Source organism: Larimichthys crocea, chromosome X (assembly GCF_000972845.2).
Source record: "Larimichthys crocea isolate SSNF chromosome X, L_crocea_2.0, whole genome shotgun sequence".
NCBI lineage: Eukaryota > Metazoa > Chordata > Actinopteri > Sciaenidae > Larimichthys > Larimichthys crocea.
In genome coordinates this window covers 24524929-24535583 of record NC_040020.1, presented here as the reverse complement: position 1 = coordinate 24535583, position 10655 = coordinate 24524929, and the positions used below count along the sequence as shown (strand labels likewise).

General features: G+C 40.1%; 1 protein-coding gene across 2 annotated transcripts; it reads right to left on the bottom strand.

The window, feature by feature from the left end:
* Positions 1-1085: 1085 nt before the first annotated feature.
* Positions 1086-10655, bottom strand: LOC104926844 (bifunctional apoptosis regulator). 2 transcript variants are annotated; one of them, XM_010740795.3, is made up of 9 exons: positions 10412-10655; positions 7689-7983; positions 6014-6112; positions 5381-5474; positions 3361-3533; positions 3057-3201; positions 2711-2890; positions 1868-2064; positions 1086-1345 (listed from the first exon to the last, which is right to left on the bottom strand). In XM_010740795.3, exons 2-9 carry the CDS (start codon positions 7964-7966, stop codon positions 1153-1155), a joined length of 1359 nt encoding a protein of 452 aa, XP_010739097.1. In that variant the 5' UTR covers positions 7967-7983; positions 10412-10655; the 3' UTR covers positions 1086-1152. The 2 variants fall into 2 exon arrangements, with proteins under 2 accessions (XP_010739097.1, XP_010739098.1); XM_010740796.3 differs by having other exon boundaries at positions 10300-10541.

The window sequence follows — 10655 nt, the reverse complement described above, 5'->3', positions numbered from 1 at the left end:
CGAACAATTAAAAAAAAAAAAATGTGCAAAGCATTATTTGTCAGCAGGGTAAGCAAATAAAATCAGCTATGAGCTCCTAAAAATCATAAAAACTAGAACAGATCTGTTTCAGTTAGAGCTGTAACTCTAATTAATTCTTGTCTACTATTGAACTAATTGCCAATTATTTTGATATCTGATTAACTGTAGTTTTTTTTAGTCCTAGTTGACTGTAAACTGATTGTAAACTGAACATCTTTTGGCTTTGGGAAACAGTGATCAACATTTCCTGTCACTTTCTGGACCGAACATCTAAAATCGAGAAAATGATGACACATTAATCAATAATGAAAATAATTGCTTTTAAGTTTTAACACCTCCAAGAACATACATTATATTTCAAATCTAAGTGCCACATTGTGAGATGTTTCAGCTGTAAAAGCCCGATGTTCAGACTGCAGAACTACAAACCTCAACGTTCACCATCATGTCAACAAACAGATTTTCAGACAGCTCTGTAGCACTAAGAACCGCTCTGAATACCCAAAGAATGCGTAGAAATATACGCAGAATAAGGATTTATATACACTTAACTTACTATAATACTGTTTCATTCAAACTGATACTTTTAAAAGCAGCAGTTGTTTGTTTAACTGGTTCATAAAATAAGTCAAACAAAAATGATTTCATTCATACTTGTTTGGTTCTAACTTCAGTAGCCAAGTCTATATATGCATAAAGAAAGCTCACAGCCATCTCAGTGCTACAAAGCTATCAGGAAACTCCTTATGAAGCCAGTCTTCACTACCACCAGCGTTGGAACATGACTTTTTGTTTGCATAACTGCCCTCTGGAGCATTAGGCAATGTGGTTTGTGAATGCACTGTGCACACATGGAGTGATCACTGCAGTAATCTCTCCCAACATCCAAGATATTTCACCGTTTCTGTTTCTCCTTCGGTGGCTCGGTGCCTTTCTTGTTCCGCGTGGCAACCATCCAGCAGAGAGACAAGACAGGAAGTGGGAAAACTTCCCTTCCAACAGCGAATAAGCCAGTCTCATGCGAGTTCACTACTAAAAATAAACACGTCTCCTCTTCAGGCAACTGCATTTCTGGCTATTTTATTTGCTGTGAATCGTACGTTAAGTGGGCACTGCGTTACATGCAGTTTGTTACAGTGCCTGTGTTTCTGGGTGCATCAGCTGCTGCACCACCAGGTCTATGTTAATAATGGGACTGAAGTATAGAGCCCAGTAGAAAAAGCAGTTGCACACAAACTGAGGGACAAAAGGCCACAGGAGGGCGAAAGCAAACCCCTGAGATAACATCTTCCACAGGTGGCTCCACATCTTGTGCGGCAGAGACCTGAGGAAACAGAAAGATACAAGACAACCTGAAACTTCATGTGTAGCTTAAATTAACAATTAGATAAACATGTAATGTTCAAGTGGTGTGATCGCTTTGTTCTTAGTGAGAAGACGCTAGCGTTGTTTGTTCGCCACATCTCAGTTACATGAAAGGCAATCAAGATTTATTATTAGTATAATTATTCTTATTCTACACCGTCCTTTCTTTCTCTTTGCACTCTGTTTGGTCGACCTCCTAGGTGTCGTCTTCTTTTAACTGAATGATACTGATGTTTAAAAGGTTTTGCTTTTGTTATCTGCTATTCAAGAGATTTATACTTCAGGGAGTACACAGAGAGTAAAATCTGCTCCTTGCCACGGTCACACAGAAAGTGCTCCGGCATGTTGAACCATCGTGAGTTCAGCAATGAGCCGTGCATGTTCACCAGAGTGGCACCTGCCGTCCCCCTCTTTGCCTCATAACAGCAACCACTCTCTCTATCTTACAGTAGGTAGAAGGTCTATATGTGACTGTGCGTACCTGATCCTGGCTCTTGTCCAGAGTCTCCACAGGGCGCAGCCTTCCAACACAGACAGCAGCATGGTGTTCACAATGATGAAGCGAGATGTCCAGTAGTGGACGGCCAGCCAGTCCCAAGCAAACTCTGCAATCAGCTGGTATGGAAGCAGGAGGTACTTCACAAGAAACTCTGCCCACTGGCGCCAACTGGGCTCCGACTAATAAAACACAGGACCGACGTAGAAAACAAAAGATGATGGTTGAAAAGTGCTTTTAAACAATTAAAACAGGTGATTTATTTATTTGAGATCCACCATCGTTCTATCATATGCAGAAAATCTGCAACCTCAATGTTAAAATAATTCTAGCTGCGATATTAAGTTAACGTGATGTTTACTTAATGCCTTTTAATGACACTCCTCTTTGAGTAAACTTTAAAAATAGAGTAGTTAAAGTTTCTATTGGTGACCCATTTTTAAAGATTTACATCTTCAGTAGGAACTAATTGTTGATGTGATAAAATGATAACTTTGGTCTTTTAATTGGATTTGTTGACAAAAAAGTGGTTGTGGATCGTATTCCCTCATAAAACTATAAAATAACACCAGTCTAACGTGTTCGTGCACCACTGAAGATGACGTGAACTAAGAAATGTGCGTACCTTGAAGGGGTACTATCTGCAGTTGAAAACAAGTCTGAGAAAAGTACCTGATACCAAACGTGGGTTGCATTGAGTCGAACAGTACCATGCAGTGGAAACAAGGCTTTAATCGGCAATAACCACAGCATGTGATCATGTGTATACCTACTATATTTGACCTCTTATAACAGATTTAATAATACTGTGTCAGCCGGCAGTATCACCTGTGTGTTGAGGAAACTGCTCTCCACAGAGTGGTCGATGGGAGAGATGGCCGGACAGCATGTGTGCAGGAAAGGCAGGAAGGTTTCCGAGTAGTCGAATAAATACAAATAGAAGAGTGTGAGGCGAGGAGAGTCCTTCAGTGCGTACAGCAAGAACAGAGACTTCCCTGCGTTAGCAGCCTGGTAGAAAGTAATAGAAATACAGTATATATATTGAACATATAAGAAATATAACAAACAGACAAATAATATTTATTCATCTAAAGATGTGCAGAAGTTCTGAAAGTATGGCTCCCAGCATGAGAAGTTAACTACACTTTCTTCTGGTGCAGATCAGACTGCTTACCTTGTATTCCCAGAGGTTGTGCGGAGGTTTGACCCCCAGGGCTTTAACTCTGTCCAGTTCAGCCAGAACAGCCCGTCGGTGAGCTTGATTTTCGATGCTGTAAGGAGGTTTTAACAACTCTTCGTCCCCCAGCATCAACAGTAACCTAAAATGAAGAAATCAGCACATTTCAGCAGGAGCTGTAACACTCTTTAGGGTGGTCTGTACATGTGCCTGTCTAAACTTCAACAATGTAATATAGTACTACAGTTGAAAGACAGCTGTTCTGGATGGTATAACGTGTCAAATATTGCTCTGTATCTACCTCCCATTGACGTTCTCCTGCTGGAAGGGTTCTCTGTAATGCTGGGCCCAGGGACCCAAGTGATCCAGCCAGGTCACGACTTCCTCCGGTGTCCAGTGAGACACGGGTTTACTGATCAACGGGTCATGCTGGTCTACCACACCGCTGCTCCAGTGATACACCAGCACCATCACCTGGAAACACACGGTTAGAAACAAACACGGTTCAGTGAACTCTCTTCTTTTACTGCACCGGGTGCATTTTGTATTTGGATGCTGTTGTTGGTGAGGAGTTGGTGATTGGCTGGTGGCTACAATACTTCACAGGCCAGACTGATGTCAACTAGTCACACAGTGGTGATCCAACCACAGCCACTAGAGGTCACTACAAATCTTTCTAAACTGAAACCTGCAGCATGATTTGCTTGATCAAAGTGAAAATATCAATTTGCTTGCAAGTTTTAGAATGATTTGTTTGCATTTTATTTATTGTTAATGATTTGAATCATCTCAAATTTATATAAACCATTAATGCTTACTGCTGCTCAGAGGCCAGCACATCAGACTGTGGCTGTACTGGGAAGCTTCCAGGTGTGGCCAGCACATCAGACTGTGGCTGTACTGGGAAGCTTCCAGGTGTGAATGTGAAACTGTGTGAATGTGATCAGTGCGTTTCTGAAAACAAGGGCGCTGCTCTCAGTGAAACGCCCCTGAATAATAAATAAAGATAAAAACAAAAACAAAAAAACATTTTCATTTCCACTGTTGTTCTGAACATGAGCGCAGCTACTGTGTTGACCAAAGTCTGTAAGGCTGTGGTGCAACTGGACACGTGTTTAGGTTTTCCATCAGTCACTGTATGTTAACGGGTGTTGAAATAAGTACATAATGCTTCCTCTTCAGAACACAATCACATATAAACAAATTTTAAAAAGAAATATGTCTGCCTCCCACTGCCATAACTTGGTGTTAAGCCAAAATCTGTCCTCGGTATCCGTTTAGCACCATGATAGCTCCACCATCAAATATCAGTACGATGCATAATAAAGGTAAACTTCCATGGATGAAGCGAATATGATCACCAATAAAGTATATACTTGGGACAACTGATGGTGAACAGTAGTGCAACATGCTGTTCTTAAGTCCATTCTCCTATAAGAGTCATTTTCCTGGTGAAAAAACACTAAAACACTGTCAAGAAGGAAACCTTAATATCGTTAGAGTTTTGAAAATCAAAGGGCAAGAGATAAGACTGAGCTCTATGTCCACGTGAAATCACAAAGGCATTTTCTTCCTGAGGCTTGTTTTGTCTCCAGCATTCATCAGGTAATAGTTTGCAGAAGATATTGTTTTCCAGTATATTTCATGTGAGCCAAGGCAAACACAGTCACAGGCATCCAAAACAAACCGATGGCTTTGTGCACACTCATGATATGATGTTCATTAATGAACTGGGGTCAAAAACAGGACCCCGCTGTATCTATTTACATTCTCCCAGCAGCACGCACGCACACACATACACACACACACAAATTTACTGTCATGTGGCAAAACACACAGTGACGTTGCTCCCGAGTGCCACATGGACAAAATAAACATCGTCTGTCTACCTGATATGAACAACTGACCTCTTCATCCACTGCTGGTTACTGACAGCGTTTACTGCACATGATAGTATGAATCTTAATTACCAGTCCAAAAACACACCGATTAAACTAATCACAATTTTGCTCAACAACTGATTTCTTTATTTGTTTATGTACATTTTAGATATTTAACACTTACGCAACAACTTACAATGACTGTCACAGAAAAAACAGGTTTCCATACCAAACTTTGTCAAGAGAAAGAAAAGAAAACCTCAGTTACATTCATGCTACAAAACATGAAAAGGAAAAGACCCTAAAACCTGATGAATCAACGGCCGTGGTAACGCTGAGGCACTGTCAGGTAGGCGAGAAAGGTAGCTAGGTACCATAGCATCAACGTTGAGGTCAGTTAAGATAATGTGTAACACTAAGGGCGAGGGTTTGAATACTTACAGCCACAAATGTGAGTGCAGTCAGGACTCCAGAAAAGAAGAAGCCTGCTCCTTTATGCTGGCTTGTCCTGGAACGACCCAAGTTGTCACCATAACTAAAAAACACAGAGATATTTAATGAGCTCCGCTGCTTCAGACCACAAAAATGTATCAAAGTGATCAGATCAGACACGAGGCATCATCATCATCATCATCATCATAGGGAAAACACCCATTTTACACATCGAGGTCTGTTTACATGTCTCTGGGAATTCAACTACATGTGTAAAGAAAAAGTTTGTGGCTTCAAAAGAGCTTTGGGAAGTCTAAAAGCTAAACCGATGTTGCTGAAGTCAGTCAGTCAGCTTGAGTTGGGGGTGAAGAAGTTAGAAAATGAAAGAAATCTGGTCTTTGAGAGAAGAGTCCAGAGGCTAGTGGCTCATGCTATAACACATCTGAAGCTCAAGTCGTCACATGCCTGATGCAAGCACCAGGTTTCCACAAGAAAGCGTAAAATTAAAAGAAAAACTAAAAAAGTGGTCTCCGGTTCTGCTGCATCAACTTCGCTCATGCATGTTCTAGGAGTGCAATGCTAAACCGGTTGATTGTGCATTTTACACAAAAACAGCTTGTGTCATAGATTAAACTGCACTACCTCTGGAAGCCCAGCAAACTCCGGGAGACTTTGGGGTCAGCCTGGATCTCTGCTTTCCTCCGCTGAACTTCCTTACCAAACAGCTTGTCGATTGCATCCCTGGAGAAAACAGAATTTAGTATTTAGACGAGTGCAATTAGTCAATGAAAGTGAAATGAACTAAAAGACAACAAATAAAACAAGCGGGAAAGTTGGGGACGGTTATGTTCTTTGACTTTTTCTTTGTGATAATTCTCTTCTACGCTATTCTTCTAGTAAACCGTGTCTTTAAGTGATAAATCACAATCCAAATGCAGGCACTGTAAAGTTTTGTGTGTGTTTAATGGAACATCTGGAAAGTTACCCTGCTTGGTACACCTTACTTGTGCAGGTGAAAACACTCTAATAAAGTCAATGGACTGTACAGACTGTGCAGGATGCTTTGCATCACTTCCCAATTTCTTTGGTAATGCTGCAACAGCTAGCTTCCTGACTTCTTACAGTACAAAAGAAAGTCAATATGAAAACATTCAAGCAAAATGTTTCCAGCTTCACTGACTGAAGTAGCATTAAGACAAACTCCACAGCACGCATAGGTTTTCTCTTCTTTTGCTCACTAAATTCCGGACAAATGATCAAAAAGACATTTGTAAGTATGTGACTTTCTTTCTGACAGTGATCTCAATATTGTGAACTATGAACATGAGCTAGCTCATTTTAATCTGTGTGAACTGAACTTTGAGTCGGCTCTTGTGCAAGTTCACACTTGACGCTACTTTGAACTGTGAACATGATTTCTTCATTATGAGCACGATGCCACGGCTACAACTCACACACCTCACGACTGCTTTAAATTTAAGGAAGACAACTTATGATAGGGGAATGTTGTGGATTACACAGCCTTGTTTTTTTTCAGTCCTCTCCTTTTGATCACTTTGTTTTAGGTCTTGAATATCTGGGGCCAAAAAAATCTTTGAACATGAATAATGCGTAATTATTATTATTATTAATAATAATAATAATAATAATAATAATAATAATGCGTAATTAATGCGTAAATCACAGCAGTTACACGCACCTTGTCTTAAGGATTTCGTGGTGTGTACCATCTAGTTTCCCTTTATACAATCTGGAAGTTTATTTTGTCAGCGATTACCTGACTACTTATTAAGCTGGGGATCGTTAATGTCTATATTAGATATGATAGATAAGTTTATATTATTAAAACTGTTGAGCTGAAACGATCAGTCAATTAATCAGTTAATGCGTAATTAATTAGTCAGTTTACAAAAAGTAAATCTGCAAGTTGTTTTTTAAAGTAAAATTTGAATAAATTCACAATTTTTTTTGTTTGTTTAGTATAATAATATCAAAAATAATCGAGTTGGTTCCAGCACTAAAAGCTATCACTGAATGTGTGGTCAGATTTATAAGCCTTACTTTATGTATTCTTTTCTCAAATTTGTAGATTCAAATTATAATTTAGCCAGTTTCAAAACTGTGACACTCATTTATCATCAGCACCGTATCATACATTTTAAAACGATATTCATCTATAGTATTGTGAAGGTATATTTGAGCCACATATGACAGCACAGTAGGTTTCTTTCTCTACCATACAGGAGAGAAATGGGAATACTGTGGTCAGAAAATCAAACATTCATCGCCTGATATAGTCCGGCTGTGAAACGCATACCTCAGCACTATGTTGACTTTAGGAAAGCCTTCCCACTTCTCCCGGCACTCTGGGCACTCATTCTTGTGAGAGGACTCCCGCCACAGAGCCAGACAGTGGCGGCAGAAGTTATGGCCACAGGTCAGGGTGGTGGGGTCCACTAAGATGTCATAACAACAGTGACACGAGAGTTCACGCTCTGAGAGGTTCGGGGTGGAGGGCTTCAACTGAGCAGGTTCAGAGAAGGGAGCGGGGCCGTCACCGTCATTGGATGAATCCCACGCCATCTGGTGCAACATATTCCGTCTACGCCAGTCTGAATAAGAGAAATAAAACATAAGAAAGAAATAAGAAAGAAATCAGAGCGCACATTATATACAAGTTTAAAGGTGTAATTGTTTTAGAAACTGGCCTTCTGAATATCTTTCCACAATCCACATAGGAAAAGTCTATTTCAATTGCTGCTCAGAAGTTTAGTATATCGGCTGCCATATCAGTAATTTGTGATTTTTTTTTAAACTCTATGATATGAAATGTTTAAAAATAGTGAATGTGCATTACAGCTCCCCAAAGTGATCTTCAAATGTCTGATTTTGTCTGGCCAACAGCCCAAACCCAGTTTACATATAAATGATATGACACAGAGAAGAGAGGCTGTACCCAGAGAGTGTTTCGCATTTTTACCTGATGAATGACTGAAACCATGATTGATGATTCATTTTCTATCTAATTTGTTGTTACCAGTTTTTGACATGTGCTATAGGTAGTGTGTGTGTGTGTGTGTATGCGTGTGTGTGGTAAGTTGGGTGAATGTTGTTGTTGCTATGTCACTTGCACACCTGACCACACAGGAAGGTGATCACAGTGGTCACACGGCCTACATAGGGGAGTCACAGGTGAACAGCTGAGGGGAATTAGGAACAGGGGAAGCCACAAAATTTTTCAACCGTATGCGTGTGTCTGTGCATATTTTTTGTCCACTCATAATAGTTTTGTTTCATATTTATTTCTTTTTACACCATTCATTCATTAATTCATTCAGTACACCTGGCTTTTGTTGGTCTTTTTTAAATCTAAAATGTTACATGTATACTATATTTGTCCTGTACACGTGACATCTATTGCACTTCTGTCCGTCCTGGGAGAGGGATCCCTCCTCTGTGGCTCTTCCTGAGGTTTCTTCCACCTTTTTCCCTGTTAAAGGGTTTTTGTGTGGGCAAGTTTTTCCTCACTCGAACCGAGGGTCTAAGGACAGAGGGTGTCACTCCCTGTACAGATTGTAAAGCCCTCCGAGGCAAATGTACTTTGTGACTTTGGGCTATACAAATAAAATTGATTTGATTTGATTTATACCTCATGGAAGACGTCATTTTTTGCACCACAACTGTAAATATCTTCAAGTTCCCTCCTCTTCAAGTACTAATGCAGCTTAATTACAGATTGAATCAAAAAGCTCTGCACTGCTTTACGTCACAAAGATAACGTAAGTTAAAATTGATGCAGTTTGATGTTTCCTGCGAACGATTTCACAATTCAGGGAAGAGTCAATAGCTGCCTGAAAACAATAAAAACAAAACAAAACAAAAAAAACACATTTGATCTGACCTAAAAATTACACAGCCGGTGAATGTAAAGTATGTCAGCTGTGCTTTTTTTTTGTTGTTGTTGGAGCGCCACTACAGTCTGTGTTGATTACATTCTTCTTCTTCTTATTATTATTATTATTAGGACTATGTTCTATGTATCACTGATTATGATTTCAGATAGCTAATATCTTTGTATTACTACACACCTGTACCTTAAGCGTAGATATTGGATCATGACCATTGCACAATGCACATTTTAATGCAAAAGCTATCATACATTGTTATATGTATATTTTTTCTTTTGCATATTTTATACAGATAATACAGTTAATCATTTCAGTGCTAATGCAGCTTATTTATTATGCAGCCTAATTACAGATTGATTTGAAAGGTCTGCTTTACTCCACAAAGATAACTTTGAAATAAACTAATGCAGGCTTGATGTTTTCTGTGAAGGGTTTGACAATTCAGGGAAGTGTCAATACAGCAGCTTCCCGAAAAAAACACACATCTGATCTGACCTTAACATTATCACACAGCCAGTGTTTGAAAACGCTCAGCATGATTGTAAAGCATGTCAGCTGAGGTTAAGGTGAAACACAGGTGTGGTGCTTTCACAGGTGCTGCGTTTAGGTTACAAACTAATGTGTGTGGCTGATGAACAACATTAGCAGCTGAGGTCATTTCGGTTTCGTTTACAAGTAGGTGGATCGTGGATAGCGTTAATCAAAATAACAAATAACAACAAACGGTGAGCTCGCCAGCACCAAACGATGACACAGAAAGGAAGCGAAAATGTTCATTTAGTCACTGACACCTTACATGAGCAGCTAACTAATAAGCCACTTTGATAGCAGGTAAAGTTTAACTTACCACATCCTGATGTGGACGTTTAGACATATCCTAGCAACTAACGTCATCTAGGCTGTCCACAACATGTACTAAATATATATAATACATAGTGAAATACCATTTTTTTGATATTTCAGGTACCAAAATCCTTCGCTTTACGAATGATATACTAGTTAGCATGCTATGGTAGCTACCTGTGCCAAGTTAGTAACTTATCCGCTGATTGTCTCCGTCATTCATCAAACTCACAGTTCAGGATTCGCCTCTGACATGGTTATGACATAACGATCCGGTTAATCAACTTACGTCTGCTTCTGAAGTGAGTTAACCCTGAATTAAGGCGTCCACGGAGCGGGTAAATATTTCTGCTTGAGTAGCTGTCGCCATGGCTGCGCGCTTCTCTGAGAACGCACGCCCACGCGTACGTCAGTGCGCCACGTGGGTGCCTGATCTGAGCCGTGATTGGTCGCACGCTCACTCGCGTGCCCGCAGCTGGAGCAGTAGTGGTGGTGGAGGAGGAGGAGGAGGATGGAGTGGTCTCCTGTGATGT